The 19,483-nt window shown below is 37.1% G+C and overlaps 2 protein-coding genes across 15 annotated transcripts in view; one reads left to right on the forward strand and one right to left on the reverse strand.

The window, feature by feature from the left end:
* Positions 1-1,821: 1,821 nt before the first annotated feature.
* Positions 1,822-3,480, reverse strand: myct1b (myc target 1b). Its single transcript, XM_067368112.1, has 2 exons — positions 3,029-3,480; positions 1,822-2,836 (listed from the first exon to the last, which is right to left on the reverse strand). The coding sequence occupies exons 1-2, from the start codon at positions 3,099-3,101 to the stop codon at positions 2,322-2,324; spliced, it is 588 nt and encodes a 195-aa protein (XP_067224213.1). The 5' UTR covers positions 3,102-3,480; the 3' UTR covers positions 1,822-2,321.
* Positions 3,481-4,764: 1,284 nt separating this feature from the next.
* The window catches only part of syne1b (spectrin repeat containing, nuclear envelope 1b), a 138,199-nt gene continuing 123,480 nt past the window's right edge, over positions 4,765-19,483 (forward strand). For 13 of the 14 annotated variants that reach the window (XM_067367827.1, XM_067367828.1, XM_067367831.1 and 10 more), the window contains exons 1-2: positions 15,539-15,914; positions 17,785-17,846. In XM_067367827.1, coding sequence (XP_067223928.1) covers positions 15,836-15,914; positions 17,785-17,846 — 141 coding nt within the window. In that variant the 5' untranslated portion in view covers positions 15,539-15,835. Of the gene's footprint in view, positions 4,894-5,545; positions 5,864-15,538; positions 15,915-17,784; positions 17,847-19,483 lie in introns of those variants that run through there. The other variant, XM_067367829.1, reaches the window with a different exon arrangement.

Below are 19,483 nucleotides of genomic sequence, written 5' to 3' on the forward strand. Positions count from 1 at the left end.
CAAACTCACCTCTACCAACTCGCTCTCAATGCGTCTAAATGGTTGCCAGATGCTCAAGCTGGATTTTACCCCAAAGCACATTAAAGTCATGCAGTGAGACGCAGACCATTGGCGCAAAAGAACCCTTTAATGCGGGATTTTTCAGGATGTGAAGGCAACCCGTGCTCTGACGGAATGGTGCTTTGGATCACATGACTGCCAACCCCATCCAGATAGTACAACAAATGCAGTGCACAAGCAAACCATACTGATATAAATCACCAATCTTCATTCGGGAATTTGCGAATAATATTAAGCTTCACGGAGAAAATAAAGCACGAATTTCAAAGACTGCTACAATTAAAGCACGCTACTTGAAGAATAAAAACGCTTTCATTTCAGTGGCCAAATAATGCGATCTCTTTTAAAATTGTTTTGGTCATTTTACTTTTACTCCTTTTTACGGTGTTTTCTCATTCATTTTCTATAAAAAAAAAAAAAAACTATTTACAAAATCTTTAATTGCAAGTTGCTATGGGTACTGTTAACCACAGTTCTCAGCTTTCAGTATGTCAGGCATCGTTTTACGCCAAAAGGGGTCGACAGTTGTTGAACGACTCATTGAATCCTTCACTCACATGAGTCATTAAAACAAAGACTATTAAATAAATTGTAACTTTTCATTTTCAGTCGGTCTTAGTATACGATGTAACTACAGAAGAGTCAAGTTTTAAATAGGAAAAATATTGAAACTCTTTGGTCATTTTTGAGCGATATGCTAATGGCCTAATTAGATTCAATGAACTATGCTAAGCTATGCTAAGTGGTACTGCCAGACCCGGAAATCGGCTGAATGGATTTGAAAAGGTAAAACTCAACTATTTAACTCTAGGGGAGTTGGAAAATGAGCCTATTTTCAAAAAAAAGTGGATTGTTCCTTTAAAGGGACTTAGATTAAAACACCTAAACACACGATTTACCCATAAATTAAGATAGGCCTACTTTTTCCATCAAATTCTCAAATGCTAGACATGACTTTAATGAAGACCTTGTGTAAAAACACAACAACAGCCTAAATTATATAATGTTCAGTGGGTTGACAAATGAAATGGCTCACAACTTCAAAATGTTCCTTCACTGCTCGGCTTGCCTACAGTCCTTATTGAAGGCAAGAAAGCAGTCATGTACTTCAAAGGGCGACTTCAGTAATCGAAATACAGGTATCAGGTGCTTGGAAAAGCACGATTCGTTAACTCAAAATGGTAGCACAGACTATTTACCTCAGAGCTCATGCTAAGTTTGACCTGAAAGTTTATTTGTTATTACCAAAAATTGATTGAAAGGAACTTCTGAAAACCATCTGTTGTGAATGTAGCCTATATATGTTGTAAACGGTGTAAGGTTTTCTGTTAGTGAAAACTATTTTACTAGCACTTACTTTGCTCAGACAGTCTGCAACAAGGCTCAGAAGAGATACTTCACTTGTTTTGTCTCAGAAAAAGCAAACAGAACAATACCATATTGTAAAAATTGAGGCACTCTGCTGTACTCTCTGCTGTTTGTGTATGATCTAGTAGACAAAAATAAGCAGAATATTCCTTCACTTTTGGATGTAGATGTATTTTGGAGTACCATTCTATTGTATGAACATCATTCAGCACCATGGTCTATGTCAAAGTACATAGTTTTAGACAGCTATGTGTCATATTGACTAAGACTGTTGAAAACTTGGTGACACTCACTGCTATTGATGCATTGATTACACACAATGATCACAAACACCCCAATCCAACACTGGCTAGAGAACGTAAAGCTTCAGACACACTATAAAGCACTGTTATATTTAATTGCCATAACCTAAAAATAATTCAATGCAACATTTTACACCACTGCATGCAAGAGTTACACTTTACAGTAAAGTTACATTATCTAACATTAAAGTCACCATGAAATAAAAAATGGACAGTTTTTGATTTTTTTTAATGAAAAATTGCATTATTTATTATACATGATTTACCCGGGAACATCATTATTTTTAAACTCATGTTTCCTCATAATTTTTAACCAAAATAACTTTCCCACAGCGACATATCTTCTCTGATTGCATGTTAACTGGCTTGAGTTAACTTACATGAGATCACAGCAATAGCAAACCAAAATCATCCAATCAATGACCCATGGACAAAATCAAGTCCCGCCCTATATTTTTTCTTGTTTGTACAGTTTGCATGAAGATAATGAGTCAAATTAAGTAGGATAAATCAGATCTCTTCTCAAATCAGAGCAAGGCTTTAATTTAGTTGAATTTATGTACAATCCTTAAGTCTCTTGTCACAGTGCAGTCAAGTACAGGTCTCTTGAAAGATGTGAATGACACTGTCATATGCAGGTGGTGGAGTCTGTCTGGGTAGAAATCCTCTTAGACTGCCCTTCCCCAGCCAGAAAGACTCTGCTGGTTCCGTACTAAACGGATCTGTGATGTTAGGAATCAGTGCTGCTTGGTTATCATCCTCTGTTTCACTAGTCTTGTTCGCCTTTTTTGGTGGTGGCCGAAAAGTGGAGTTCTGAAAGCTGGGGCTTCTGCCCAGCAGCTCATTGGGGTCTACAGAAGTCTGTCTTTGGAGGTTTAAAACCGCTCTTCCTGCAAATTCAGTATTCTTGTCAAAACCGTGACTCTTGTAGTGTCTGAGGTGGCAGTGTTGATTTCGTGAGCCTTTACATTCTGACGACAGGTTTTGATGTCTGGTGATCCTGACCGAAGCTCTCCGTCTTGACATCCATGTAAGGAGGAGGAAAATCAAGATCCCGATTAGCAGACCCATCAAAATCGACAAGCAGAACGCCAGGATGAGCTCCTCTGGATGGAAAGGTTATTGAATTTTGAGTATGTAATATCAAAAAGCATTTTGAACAGTTGAGAAATTAACAATAGACTATTAATTTTCATATTGAATATTTTTAGAATTGCACAGATTACATTGATATAAAAATATGAGCCAGCTTAAGCAAGGCTACAATGATAGTAAAACAAATGCACACCAATTCTTACCAAAATCAATAGGTTTAAGTATTTCCCAAATCGCATTTGTTTCATTTGAAGCCATAATAGTTAGCAGAAGCATGCGAACATGCAGCCAAACTCTCAGTCCAAGCCCACAAGGACTGTTCACTGTATTTCTCAGGGAATCTGGCACTTTTCTATTTTTTTGTTTGCATAAAGGGAAACATTGTCGTCATTCTTCCTGCCTTTTTACTTGTAAAATTAGCAAGTGCTCGGCTTATCTGTTCTGGACAGAAATCCAGGGGAACAGAGCTGTTTCCTCTTGCATCATTTCCTTCGTTTCAGTGGATACAATACAATAGCCTCTTCAACCCATTATATTATAATAGACCAACTTACACCTTTTTTGTAGACCTTTCAGCACTTTAAATTTTCTTCTTTTGCAGTAGATTTATTTTGAGATAGAGTGAGGATAAAAGGAAAATACTTAAGTAAAAAAGCCCTGAACAATACATTTATCAAATTAGTTTTGATTTGACACAGTTCCCATAAGAACATGAAAGCGCCCATGAAGGTGATAAGTTCACAGTTGTCAGAGGCGATTTCCTTACTGCCTTGGTATCTGTTCCTTTTGGTATATCACTGTATGTTTCATGAACATAGAGTCAAATAATAATACTCTTACAAATACCCACCTTAATATAACTATTTATTTTTGGTTTAAATTGTCTAAGAAATGCATGTCCTCTCAAAAGAAACAGGAATAGCATGCATTCAACAGAACTGGTGTACTGGCTTTTACAAATATTGCAGTGAAGGAAAATTTTTGTCCTAAAACAAAACCAGGACACCCATGTTCTGAGTTTATTACAAAAAACAGGAATGGCCAGCAGATGTCATTATTGAACCATGTTGTCCTTGATGTACATACTGGCTGTTAATGAGCTTGTTAATGATCTATCTATCTATCTATCTATCTATCTATCTATCTATCTATCTATCTATCTATCTATCTATCTATCTATCTATCTATCTATCTATCTATCTATCTATCTATCTATCTGTCTGTCTCATTGCGCTGTCAAAAACTTGACATCTATCTATCTATCTATCTATCTATCTATCTATCTATCTATCTATCTATCTATCTATCTATCTATCTATCTATCTATCCATCTAACTAATAACTATCTATCTATCTATCTATCTATCTATCTATCTATCTATCTATCTATCTATCTATCTATCCATCTATCTATCGATCTATCTATCTATCACAGAGAGTAAATTTATAGTAAATACTATAGTGTTTTTGAACCATACTATAGTAAATTGTAGTATACTGCATATATTATAGTATTTATTTACAACACTTTGTTAATGAACGCTACAGCATACTGCAATAACTATAGTGAACTGATAAACTGTGATAAATACTGTAGTATAGGCTACTTAAGTTTTTACTACAGTAAACTGTAGTGTATTTGTAGTATAATATACCTAGTTGTAGAAAACTTAGTACAGTATTGGGTAAAGTAATTTGTTTATATTACTATAGTTGTTAACAGCAACCTATAGGCTAGAATTACCACAACAAATTAATTCAGGTAGGCCTACTTTACTATAGTATGGTTCAAAAACACTATAGTATTTACTACAAATTACTATAGTATTTTTTCATCTATCCGTCTGTCTGTCTGTCTGTCTCATTGCGCTCCGTCAATGTTTTGAACGCGCCCTGTGTAAACGCCCCCTTATTGTTCCCTTCAACACCGATAGGTGGCGAGAAAGGTCACATGAAGTAACTCGGCCTTACAACATTGTTTAAAGGTTTCCATAGCAACCATTCTAACAGAGCTTCACCATCATCATCACACGAGACCTGCGGGGAAACAAACCGTCATCTGCTCACGGTAATACACGCACTACATAATATACAAATGAATCAAATATTCTGTTGAATTAGGACTGGTGTTCATGGCGATTTGCGCAATAGATTTCCTGTTTAATCACCAAGCATGCATTGAGACTTCAGAAAAGCTGTTTCTGCGGATATGTATCTAGTGTTGATGAGTTTCTGTTCTCTTTACTTAGTTACTTGCATAACTTTGGCTGATAAATATGCATGCAAGTCCATGATGCATTTCATGTACAATGAAAATCCTTTGTGGGCAAAGACTTTGTTTCAATTATGAATGAACTCCTATAACTAATGCTCTTTTCCATATAATAGCAATCAGTCAATAAGTTAATTGATTGTTATTATTATTACTATTATTAAACTAAATAAATAAATAACAGCAATTTATGTCAGATAAAAGGGACCTGGTCTGTGTGCAAACATGCATGTACAGCATGACTGCAGTGTGCATACAGTACATAGAAACACAATGATGTTTACTGCACTGTAAAAAGTGGAAATGTGCAGTTTTCTTCCTGATCTTAAAAATGAATTTTGTTTGTGTAACCTTATTGATTTAGTTATAATTAATGATGTTTTTTTTTACTTATCTTTTCTGTCTGACACCCATGCTGTTACTTTTTTCTTCTCGGTTCACTGACTAGATAGAAGAGGACTTCTGATTGGTCGACTACCCGGTCGGGCACCTAAATGAAACCTGCTTTTCTATTGGATCATATCAAGTTCCTGGAGTTTCAGCATCAGAGAGAGAGAGAGAGAGCAAGAGGAAGAAAGAGAGTTGTAGGAGGGGCAGATGGGGATGCCCCCTTAAGAAATAGTGCAGTATCTGCTGTGTACTCTGCCGACTGTATGAGTGATCCGGTGTCAGAGGAGCACAGGACTGTAGAGAGGGACCATGGCTTCCCTAAGCCCTTTCGGACGGTCCAGCAAGGACATTATGAATGTGATGCAGAGGCTGCAAGGTAGGTGATGCTGTATTTCTGTACTTTACCTCCCACAATAGTCCTCTAGCTCTATGAGTCAGGAGGAATTTTGCTGATTCAGTGCCTTCACACTAACAGTTTGCCAGATCCCTCTTGTTGCACAAATGCACCATATTTATTAGCACAGGAACTTACCCACTTGAGAAATCAATATTGATGCTTTACATAATGGCTATGCATGTCCATCCATTTATCTTTAAACTAACGTTGACATGAAATACATCTTATGGCAGTGTTGCAAACAAGAATGTTTGTGCATTTGAACCGTCCCGAGGGAATCATGCACTTTCATTATGATGACTTGCGGACACATGGTTTTATCAGCTGAGGGTCTGAATTGACTGGTTTTGTGCTGCAGTGCTTGAGGAAAGGTCAGGTTGTTTCCAACTTTTAACTAGAAACAGAGGACATATTTGTGTCGTGATGCTTTCTGCATATTTGTAGAGATAATTGTATCTGCTTGGTGCTGATATAAATTGGTAATTTAATTAAAATTGCATAGAAGCCATGTCATTTATCTGCAAAGAGCTGTATTGTTAAATTGCCCTAGTAATGGCTGTTTTGAGGTTATTCATAGGGGATTAGATTTGTGTTTAAAATAAGTTTAGCCCATGAAGGTCATCATTGTTTTTTCTTACAGGAAGTTGTCCTTGACAAAAGGCCCTTTTCTTGTGTTGCCACAGAGTGAATAGTTTTGTTTGACCTTTCTTGCTTGAATGATGTTTAAATTCTTAATGATAAGGTTGTTTTAGTTTACTGGAGTGCTAATGTCATGTCATACCAAATGCATTTAAGACACAATTCTGATATGGTGCCTGCCAACATTATGAGTATGGCTTTTTAGGTGGCAGGAAAGGTTTAAATGTTTTTGCAGTCATTTTTGGAGGAAGACAAAATATAAAACCACCCAAAAGTAAAACATAGTAAGTGATGATTGCTGTTCTGGGAGCGAGTGATGACATTGTGATGCACAGACTCATGCTGGTAGGAAAATGTTTCCTTTTTGCTGGGCAGCTTCAATATGATCAAATATCATCAAATCCACATTAAAGGGTTAGTTCACCCAAAAATGAAACATTTGCCATCATTTATTCCCTCATATGATTCCAAATCTGTATGATTTTATTTCTTCTGACAGTGTTGTAAATGTTAACTAATTAAAAAAAATGTTTTCTGTTATTTAAATAAAAAAAGCATATAAAACTAAAAATATTACACAAAAGCTCATTCAAAATATTAATAAATACTATGATACTATATACAGTAAATAATACTAAAAGAGCACTGTTCTGTGGAGCACAAAAATGTCTTTGTGGGGGTTTTTTTGTTTGTTTTTTTCTCCATACAATGAAAGTCAAAGGGCTCCTGTGGTGTTTGGTTCCCAACATTCTTCAAAATATCTTTTTTTTTTTTTGTCTCCCACAATAGAAAGAATGTTTTTAATGTCTTAAAAGTGCATACATGATAACAGAATTAAAATGTTTTGCTGGAGTATCCTTTTAAAGGTGCAGTAAATGATTGCTGAGAAACACTGTTGATATTTGATCTACTTTCAACAGCGTTTCTCAGAAATCTTTACTGAAATCACTTTTTAGCTTGCATCACTATTGCTGTTGCTTTTACTTTGAACAAACCCAAGAAAGTTTAAAAATCTAGATTGTAAAACACCCAGACTGACCAGTATGCTCGATGCTTATATATTGTTCAGTGTTAAGAGCTGGTGTGTGTGGGAACAGGTAGAACCTGACACCTCTTTGGAAGATGTCCTGTCCTTGGAAGATGGAACAGATCAATATTTGGACTCTTTGGCATTGTGTGCCCCTTCTTATTGACTGATGGCTGTTACTCAAGTGTTGGCAGTGGACAGGGGCAAGTCTATAAAATTACAAATTAGCTGTATTTAGTTGTGTCATCTCATTCTTGTGCCCCTCTACATGGTTTGATGGCAACCCGCTGGTCGAGTACAGCGAGACCTTTGAGAGCGTTAATCCCGTGACTAAGTGAAAGCAGATGTTTCGCTGCACATGGAAGAGTAATAACAGGAACAGGCTGGTAATATTTTCTGCTCAATAATTGATTTAAGAATGATTTCCACAGCTCTTATGACAATAAACAGATCAGGAGTATATGGAAAGAGTGATAATACAAGCATAATTGTTGTTAAGTTCTAACTCCTTTTAAACTTAATAACCAGGTCTAAACTTAGTAACCAGGCATGCTGGGTAACTCAATAATAATCTACTAGCCGGTGACTGACTGTGACATGTGATTTATGGACCTATTCGAATTTACAAATGTAATTTAGTTCAGGTACAATTGATTATCTAAATTAAAGGTGCCCTAGAATTAAAAATTGAATTTACCTCGGCATAGTTGAATAACAATAGTTCAATACATGAAAATACAGTGAGTCTCAAACTCCATTGTTTCCTCCTTCTTATATAAATCTTATTTCTTTAAAAGACCTCAGAGGAACAGGCGAATCTCAACATAACACTGACTGTTACGTAACAGTCGGGTCATTAATATGTACGCCCCCAATATTATGCCAGCCCATGATCGAGGCATTACACAAGGGCAGCCAGTATTAATGTCTGGATCTGTGCACAACTGAATCATCAGACTAGGTAAGTCAGCAAGAACAACAGCGAAAAATGGCAGATGGAGCAATAATAACTGACATGATCCATGATTACATGATATTTTTAGTGATATTTGTAAATTGTCTTTCTAAATGTTTCGTTAGCATGTTGCTAATGTACTGTTAAATGTGGTTAAAGTTACCATCGTTTCTTACTGTATTTACGGAGACAAGAGCCGTCGTTATTTTCATTTTTAAACACTTGCAGTCTGTATAATTCATAAACACAACTTCATTCTTTATAAATCTCTCCAACAGTGTAGCATTAGCTGTTAGCCACAGAGCATAGCCTCAAACTCACTCAGAATCAAATGTAAACATCCAAATAAATACAATACTCACATAATCCGATGTATGCATGCAGCGTGCATGACGAACACTTTGTAAAGATCCATTTGAGGGTTATATTAGCTGTGTAAACTTTGTTTAGGCACTGTTTAAGGCAAGTGCGAGCTCTGTGGGTGGGGGAGTGCCAGATTTAAAGGGGCCGCAGCATGAATCGGCACATATTTAATGATGCCCCAAAATAGGCAGTTAAAAAAAATAATTTAAAAAAATCTATGGGGTATTTTGAGCTGAAACTTCACAGACACATTCAGGGGACACCTTAGACTTATATTACCTTGTAAAAAAAACGTTCGATAAATAAACATGAAACAAACTAATTTTACTTTCATAATATATTTTGAGAAAGAATGTCAGATGGGATTTGATTTTATTAATCCAATCATTTGGATTTGATGGTAAAAAGCCTGTATAATAGTAATCTGATAAATAATACATAATAAGACCAGGAAGGTGATTAAAGAAAGTAAATAGTGTCAACTTTAATGTCAGGTTGACGTTACGGTTTTATGAGGTTTATTTGAGGTTTTATTTTCACATTAGCCTATACTAAAACTCACAATCCTGTTCTGAAAATCTCTTAAAGTTCATGAAAAACTCTTCATGAATAGTTAAAGATGCTCAGGGATGAAAGAGTGTGGCGGATGCACCAATTCAAAGCCTCTAATGCGTTTCCTATGTAACCTAAAGAGAATATTGTGCTACTTCCTTGTCGAGATTTTAGCCTATGTTATTTCTGATCACCATGGCAATGCCACATACAGTACTCATAGTCTTCAGGATGAAACAAGAAGCGTGAATAAAGCTGCAGAGGAACTTAGATTATTCAAACACTCCAGGAAGGAAGTTGCATATGCTTGAAAACTAGCACTTCTGTTTTTACCGCCAAAATTTCAAGAGTGACACATGTATTTGCAGCTTTATTGTAGGAAGTCTGAGTTAATAATACAGGATGTCTTTTTTTAGATAGAAAATGTACCTACTCAACCCACCCACATATAAAACCCACTTTAGCAACTGCATAGCAACGCCCTAGCAACCATCCAAAATACTGTAGCAACATTACAGTAAATTTTGCACTGACAAGCATTATTTACATACATTTAGAACATGATTTATAGTGCCTGTTAAGTTTGATTTAATGTAGCCTGTACATTTTCTTATGCACAGAAGATTTGGCATTTGATATTGGCACAGCAGTTGCATTGCCAAATTCAGTTGAATTATGTTTATGCGTGTGGTCAAATGTATTTTTGCATTGAAGTCACAACAGAAGAGGTGTGTGCTCGTTACCATGGCACATAAACAGCAAATAAGGCGATGTGTGGTTTATGTGACTGAAGGTCTGTGGTTACTGTTTTGAAAGTAACTCCTTTTGGTTTCCCCCTCAATGGTGACTGGTGCATGCCTGTTTAGAGTTTGTGGTAGAAAAACATGTACTATCTTCCCTTCATTGGCACGAATGATTGAACACAGCAGCCATTTCCTTTAGACACGTCAGATGAAAACACTTCAACGAAGAAGGATCTTGTTGTTTTATTGAGGAAGTTTGTATAAGAAGGTTGTTGTCTTGATTTAATTGTAAATCTGTTGGTGTTATATCAGCAACGGTTTAAATATATTGTTAAAACAATGATAAAAGTGATCATGTTTGGTCAGCAACGCTCAGATTTGACTCTTATCTGATGTTCTGATTAAAGACATTGCCATTATCACATTGAACAAAATATATTGTTATATATTGCAATATAGTTGTAGGCCATTTAAAGGATTAGTTCACTTTAGAATTAAAATTTCCTGATAATTTACTAACCTCCATGTCATCCAAGATTTTTATGTATTTCTTTCTTCAGTCAAAAAGAAATTAAGGTTTTTGAGGAAAACATTCCAGGATTTTTCACCATATAGTGGACTTCAACGGCTACCAATGGGTTGAAGGTCCCAATTGCAGTTTTTTCAAAGGGCTCTACACAATCGCAGACAAGGTATAATGGTCTTATCTAGCGACGCGATTGGTCATTTTCTGAAAAACACAAGAACTTTATAATTGCTTTATAATATACTTTTTAACCACAAATGCTCGTCTTGCACTAGCTCTCCGATGTGCCTCGCATTACGTTGGAGGTCACGTGTGATGTAGGCAGAAGTACCAATCCAGTGTCTACAAAGCGAAAGTGCAAAGACTAAGTCAGATGGCCTTTACAAAAAAAGGTAAAACAATGATGGAGTTTTTCGCCCTTTCACCATGGTACTTCCACCTATGTCACGCATGACCTTTCCAATGTGATTATGCGAGGCACATCGCAGAGCTAGTGCAAGAGGAGCATTTGTGGTTAAAAAGTTTTTATTTTTTTTTAGAAAATGACTGATCGTTTTGCTAGACTCTTATTTCTCATCTGGGACGTGTAGATCCATTTGAAGCTACGTTGAAACTGCATTTTGGACCTTGAACCCATAGTACCCCAGTGAAGTCCACTATATGAAGAAAAATCCTAGAATGTTTTCCTCAAAAACATTGATTTCTTTTCGACTGAATAAAGAAAGCCAATCATCTTGGATGACATGGGGGTGAGTAAATTATCAGGACATTTTAATTCTGAAGTGAACTAATCCTTTAATGCTCTCACAGAATGTTTTAAAAGGACACTAGATGGCAGTATTTTGGTGTTCAATATTTTTTCTAAATATTTTAATTATTATGTATTTATCCTTGTTATTTTTTTGGCCTAATGCATGAAATCAACGCATTTCTTCCTAGTGGTCAGTTGAAACTGCAGCAGTGATGTGAAGAGTATCATTGCTCCATTCAGCAGATGACAGCAACATCTGACCTGTTGCCCAAGATATCATCTGTCCCGAGTTTGTGTTGAATACTCTCATTTAAATTTCAGAAGCTCCACACACTTGTTTCTCTTATTTCTATGTGTCTACAGTGAAAGCGACTGTACATTCATTAATACTTTAATTAACTGTAATTCTTAACACTGAGTGCAAGTGGATGACTCTACAAACTAGAAGACCATTATCAAAAATAAAGCTGTTTACATTGATATATGTGCACATTGCACACTTTTTTATTATAGTTGGAACGATCCAGTTTATCGTGTTGCAGCACTAGCATTGACTGTAGATGTTAAACACTAATGATCATCTATTGATTGCTGATGAGGAACTGTTTGGCTTTTGCAAATTTGCATTTGTGTTCTGCACTAGTAATAAATTTGTTTTAGCCCTATTTAAACTCAATATTGTATCCTGAAAAGCTTTACATTATCCTGCAAAAACATTTCAGTACTGGACAGCTCCATAAAATACTTTATCCATATATGGGGGAGAGCACGGAGGAGCACGGAACACACGCACACACACACAAACACACACACACACACACACTCTCATATATATATATATATATATATATATATATATATATATATATATATATATATATATATATATATATATATATATATATATATATATATATATATATATATTATTCTAATCCCAACAATGTTTTTTTAAATCCTTTTTAAAGAACACTGAGCTTTAAACCTATGAACTGATAGAAACAAATTGTGACTCATTAGATGAGCATGTGATGAGAATAGCGCTTTTTCCACAAATTTCATTATCTTCTGTGACTGAAACAGTTTGAGATACATTCCTCGATCTTTAACACAAAAGGCTTTTTGAGATATAAATACCTGAGCAATGCCACTGTGAGTGAGAGGAGAATGGATTTTTCCTCTAAGTGGATTTGCGAAGGAACAATTATATTTTGTAAATGCACTTACATTTCAAAGCGCCAAGACATGAGATTGAATTAAGTAATTTAATAAAGGGTGTTTTATTAAAGACACAACACATAACAATGCATGCCTGGAAGAACAAGACATAGGGCATGTCCATTTCTAGTCATAGGATGGTCTTTTAATTGCACAATTAAATATATATCAGGACACAAATAAATATGTTGTCAGGTGGATTGGGTTTGTGTGGACCTCATGCTGTGGCTGATGATCAGGAATAATAGAGTGATGTCACTGACTGCACTGTAGCAGGTGGCAGATGCTTTTGCTCTAGCTGTGACATAAATGATTCAATACTTTGAGTGCAGTTGGTTCCCAGTTGCCTTATAGCCATTTGCGAATAATGCATGTATTATTTAGTATGATTAAATTCATGCCATGAATGATTTTTGCCATAGAATCAAAAAGACTTCAAAGATTTAAATTCAACGTGAGTGAAATAGAATATTAAATGAGAAACAGTTATCCAATGTGACTTGATTTTACTACAAAAGTTTTTTAGAAGTCTCAAAGCTGCATCAAAAAATACAGTAAATATGGTGAAATAATGACTATTTATAACAATTTAAAATAACTGTTCTATATTTTAATGTATTTTACAATGTTATTTATTTCTGTGATGCAAAGCTGAATTGTCAGCATCATTACTCCAGTCTTCAGTGTCACATGATCCTTCAGAAATCATTCTATCATGCTGATTTGCTGCTCAAGAAACATTGATTATTATCAGTGTTGAAAACAGTTGTGTACATTTTGTTTTTCAGAATTCTTTGATTAATAGAAAATTCAAAGGAACAGCATTTATCTGGAATAGAATCTTTTGTAACATTATACAGTACTGTGCAAAAGTTTGGGGTCAGTAAGAATTTAAAGGTGCCATTGAATGTTTTTTACAAGATGTAATATAAGTCTAAGGTGTCCCCTGAATGTGTCTGTGAAGTTTCAGCTTCACAGGCATAATTAGAAATGCGCCGATTCAGGTTGCGGCCCCTTTAAATCGCACACTCTCCACCCCCGGAGCTCGCGCTTGCCTTACACAGTGCATAAACAAAGTTTACACAGCTAATATAACCCTCAAAATGGATCTTTACAAAGTGTTTGTCATGCATACTGCATGAATGCGTAGGATTATGTGAGTATAGTATTTATTTGGATGTTTACATTTGATTCTGAATGAATTTGAGGCTGTGATCCGTGGTTAACGGCTAATGCTACACTGTTGGAGAGATTTATAAAGAATGAAGTTGTGTTTATGAATTATACAGACTGCAAGTGTTTAATAGTCAAAATAACGACGGCTCTTGTCTCCATGAATACAGTAAGAAACGATGGTAACTTGTGATTGTCCAAGTCAAAAGAGTCCACTTTGATGTCTCTTTATTCCTCCTTCAGTCTAAATCTATGGACACATAACTCGTGATTTTGAAGTATCATTTATGTCTGTAGAGTAAATCATGTAGGATAAATTACTTGCCAAAATGTAATACTAAGGAATAATCGACGACGGACCGTTGAATTCTTAGAAAATAATGCACACCTGAGGTTCGCGGAGTGGCCATAACACCACATACTGGAGTCAATTATTCCTTATACTACAGTTACCACACCTCAATACACTTTTCCGTTGTATTTCAAGACATTTGTCAGCTTTTTGTCCTTAAAACACTCTTGTGTGTGGGACTAATTTCTTACACATCTCATCCCAAGCCTCCATTGCTAATTCAAAAACATAATTTCAGAACTAGTAACGAAGGCTTGAGCCTTGACAGCAGAATAATACCGTTGATACAGTTATTAACGCAGTTAGAAAGAGAGAGAATAAGCAGTATATGTGAATTAGCCTACCTGATCTGTGTGTCTCTAACAGCAGCAGTGTCTCTACTGATGAACTCAAGAACCACACAGTTATTACCTTGCTGGTGAGAAATGTATCTTAAGTTGCTAAACTATTTTACTCTGATAAATTAGTCAGAGCAGCACTGACCAAATGTTTCTGTGCGAGTGTGTGTCTGTACGATACAGTACGTGTGTACGTTTGAAAGACAGAGAGTGTGCGAGAGCTTTCAGGACACAATAAAACATATTTTGTGTGCAAAAGCCATGACAATAATTTGGCGTTTTCATCCTATTGTGTACTATATTTATTTGCTCGGTCGGTGTCGTTGTGGGTTTTGTTTCTTTTGCGATTGTAGGCTGTAGGACCTATTGAGATAAATCATTTGGCGAAGTGATATGGAACTGCAATGCAGTCAAGACCTGCTAGAACTACTTTAGCCGTGCGTTTCACTGAAAATAATTGCACACCTTAGAACGTTGGTAAACCAATCAGATTTGAGCATTCAGCAGCCCAGTAGTTTAGTTCAGTAGTTTAGAATCAGCCATCAGTTTAGAAACAGGTGCCTCAAACACCCAATAATGTTTAATTAAGAAATTGTGCACAATAAGACATTATTATTAAAATATATTTAAAAATTATTCAAATAAATTTTGATATCTCATTGTAAAGACAAACAAATGTCACTTTCTGTGTGATTTGCATCTTACACATGCAAAGTCTTACACACCCACAGTAATTATGTTATGTGCCTGTAAGTCCCTTGTTGTACAGCATTCTGAACTGCAGTGAATCTGATTATTTGTTAAGCCATTCTTGCATTAGGGTGTCTGCAGTGATTGTAGTGGTGGAGGCCCCTGTGTAGCATGAGTACTGACCCCCACCCACCCATATAAATCAGGATAACACCAGCTGCCTGGTGACATCACAGCCCCCCGCGTGCTGATTGGAGGATCAGTGCCATAGCCGGTTAGTATGGCTGCAGCTGTGGGATGCTGCTAGAACTAGAACAGACCTGAACGGAGCATCCACACCAGCACGACTCCCCAGCTCCGCTAACAACAGGAAGTCGCCTGGCTCATAAAAACTGCCCTCGATTAGCAGCCTATCCACAGCGGAGGAGAGAGAGGGAGAGGGAGACAACAGGAGGAGGGGGAGGTTCCATCTTCCAGCACTCAGTCGCGCTGTGTTTTCACACGGAAAGCTCCTGCTTCCCGGAGGAAATAAAGGATAGCTGATCTGGTTTTCCACCCTGAATGACATGCGCGCAATATCACTCATGAAGGACACAAACAGACAGAGGGAATGCAGGGTGCACAATGGCTCACTTTAAGGACATAGCTGTGAAAAAGACCACGTCTCTGAATCTGGTGACGGGATTCTTTCAGTATCTCCGCGGTAAGTGGGACATCGGTGTCTCTTCTCATCTGACTGGATATTTCAGGAGTGTGGGAGCCAATAGCTCAGATTTACATGTAGTCTGTGCTTCACTGAATGTAGGTGAAACAGATGCATGATCCAGATATGCAGTGACACGTCTCTGGGTCATATGGCTCACTAGACATTAATGGCCAGCTGAGGTCTTCCTCGTCTTCCTCCTCAGGAGAGGTAATCACCGTGCTGGCACGGGTCACGGCTGCACACGAGTGCTGATGTTAACCTCTTTACAGCTGCGCATGTTGGATTATAATGGCTGTGGTGTGCTTAAGGCTGCACCAGCATGCCATGTGCGCTACAGTATATGGATGCTTCTTAAACATGCCCTGTGCATTGCATTAGAACATGCATGTAAACATAGGATGTTGTCTCTTGTGTATATCGGTGGTCTGTCTGAGCCGATCTTGCATAAATATGTCTGGTGGGTGTTTGTTGATGACCTGAATGACCTTATCTGTATCTTGAAATGCTCTGCAAGATGCGTATATTGTGTTAACAGATGTCACAAACTTACATTACTGCTGTTTGTGAAGTCAAACAGTGCTATTCCTCATACTTATGGTTAATGATCTGAGCAGAATTAAATAGTTACAGTATTAAACCTTTTCCACCTGGCAGTAACAGCAACACCCAGAACACTTTAGGTACCACCCAGAACATCTTTATGGCTGCATAGCAACCACATAGCAACACCCTTGCAACCATTCAGAACAGCCACTTTTCAATGCCTTGGCAACCACCTAGACACCACATAGCAATGCCCTGACAACAACTCAGAACATCTTTATGGCTGCATAGCAATAGCCTGGCAGCCACTCAGAACTCCTTTGTGACCGCATGGCAACACCCTGGCAAGTGCTCATATAATTCTACTGTAGCAACTTCATAGCAATGCCCTGACAACTACACAGAGCATTCTAGCAACCGTATAGCAACATCCTGGCAACCACCCAGAACATCCTAGCAACCACTCAAAACATCTTTATGGCTGCATAGCAACAACGTAGTAACACCCTTGCTATCATTCAGAACAGCCACTTTTCAATTCCTTGGCAACCACCTAGACATCTTAGCAACTGCATAGCAATTCAGAACATTTCATAGAAACTTCCCAGCAGGCAGCAGCCACATAGCAACACCCTGGAAACCACCCAGAACACACTAATAACCACATAGCAACACCCCAGGAACCAGCCAGAACAACTTCATAGCAGTGCCTGTCCCTGACATCCACTCAGAACATCTTTATGGCTGCATATCAACAGCCTGGCAACCACCCAGAACATCCTAGCAACTACATAGCAATGCCCTAGCAACCATCCCATAACTCCATAGCATTGTGGTGATGACTTTTGCACAGGCAAGCGCTACTCACATTTTCTTCATAAAATGTAAAAATCTAGTTAAATGAGGTCTCCTTGAAAGCTTGTGACTGGCATGTTAACGGAAACTATGAGCAATGTTGTCTTATTAAAATATGCATTTATGTTGTTAATGTTGAGTATATACTATATACTATATCTAATAATGGGAATATTGACCCACGTTTCTGATATCATGTCAATGTTTTTGTCCATGCCACATGTGGACTCTCAGCTCTCCTGTGCTGGTGAATATCTCCTCTCTCGCTTTGAATGCAGGCTTACAGTAATGGAACTGTACAATATTCAATATTAAATCCATATATTTCTTACAAATATAACAGAATAACCAGGTGAGTCATGATGGTTGTGAGCAGAATGAAGACAGGGAACTGTAATATCTCACTGGTTAAAAAAAAACAAAACATATCTGATCACTTACGTGGTTTTTGTGTTTCTCTCTTCTGCAGATGAACAGGAGTCGGTGCAGAAAAGAACTTTTACAAAGTGGATTAATTCGCACTTGGCCAAGGTAGGATATTTTATAATATTTTTCATCTGAATGCCACAACGTTTTGCTCGTAGTACTATTCGCACTGGATTACAATACAACAGTGACTCCAAACAGCAATGGGGCATTTTAGTACTTTTAGAAATGCTTGTATTTTATTGCATTAGATAACAAAATATCTTTTGTGCTGAACTGCTGCACAAACTTTTGATTTAAGTTTTTTGATGCCACTATATATCATGATAGACAGTCACTAACTGAGCATGTAATGCTAGACAGTTGATGTTGATTTTACTCTGAGGGAACACACCATCATCTTAAGCAGTGATGGCTGTGTTACCTTCCTCCTGTCTTCCTGACCCATCATCCATGAACAGTGAATTGTCCATGTGATTAGTTTTGTAGCCCAATGATATTATGACTCTAAAGGGCAAATGTCTGTGTAACTGAGTAAAGCTCAGATGATTAAAGGCTGATCGCTGTCCGGACAGTAAACAGTGAGTGAGGGGGCGTAATGCTGTAATACTCTAATAAAAAAGCATGAAGGGCGCTGTTTGTGCTGTGTGCTTTGAGAATGAATGCTGTGTTGTGATGGCGTCCCACTGCTATGGCCAAGATGAGTGGGTGATCTTGTGTTAGTACGCTGAGCATTAAAGACTGAAAACCTGCTCTGAATTCATGAAATGGTGACATATATGTGAGATATATAGATATGGAAGCCCATTTCCAACACATAAAAAACATGCTTTGTTAAAGGAGCCCTAGAATTTAAAATTGAATTTACTTTGGCACATATGAACACCATTGTTTCCTCCTTCTTATGTCAATCTTCTAAGAACAGGCGAATCTCAACATAACACCGACTGTTACGTAACAGTCGGGATCATTAATATGTACGCCCTCAATATTTGCATATGCCAGCTCATGTTCAAAGCATTAGACAAGGGCAGGATGTCTGGATGTGCACAGCTGAATAATCAGACTAGGTAAGCAAGCAAGGACAATAGTGAAAAATGGCAGATGGAGCAATAATAACTGACTGTAATATTTGTAAACTGTCTTTCTAAATGTTTCGTTAGCATGCTGCTAATGTACTGTTAAATGTGGTTAAAGTTACCATCGTTTCTTACTGTATTCACGGAAACAAGAGCTGTCGCTATTTTCATTTTTAAACACTTGCAGTCTGTATAATTCATAAACACAACTTCATTCTTTATAAATCTCTCCAACAGTGTGTAATGTTAGCTTTAGCCACGGAGCACTATCAAACTCATTCAGAATCAAATGTAAACATCCATATGAATACAATACTCACATGATCCAATGCATGCATGCAGCATGCATGATGAACATTTCGTAAAGATCCATTTGAGGGTTATATTAGCTGTGTAAACTTTGTTTATGCACTTTATAGTCTTATAGTCGAGAGCTCGGGGGCAGGGAGCATGAGGATTTAAAGGGGCCGCAGCCTGAATCAGCGCATAGTTAATGATGCCCCAAAATAAGCAGTTGAAAAAATTTATTTAAAAAATCTATGGGGTATTTTGAGTTGAAACTTCACAGACACATTCAGGGGACACCTTAGACTTATATTACATCTTGTGAAAAAACATTCTAGGGCACCTTTAAATCATAATTATGGCAAAAAAGTAATGACA

The sequence above is a fragment of the Chanodichthys erythropterus genome, chromosome 18 (assembly GCF_024489055.1).
Source record: "Chanodichthys erythropterus isolate Z2021 chromosome 18, ASM2448905v1, whole genome shotgun sequence".
Classification (NCBI taxonomy): Eukaryota; Metazoa; Chordata; class Actinopteri; order Cypriniformes; family Xenocyprididae; genus Chanodichthys; species Chanodichthys erythropterus.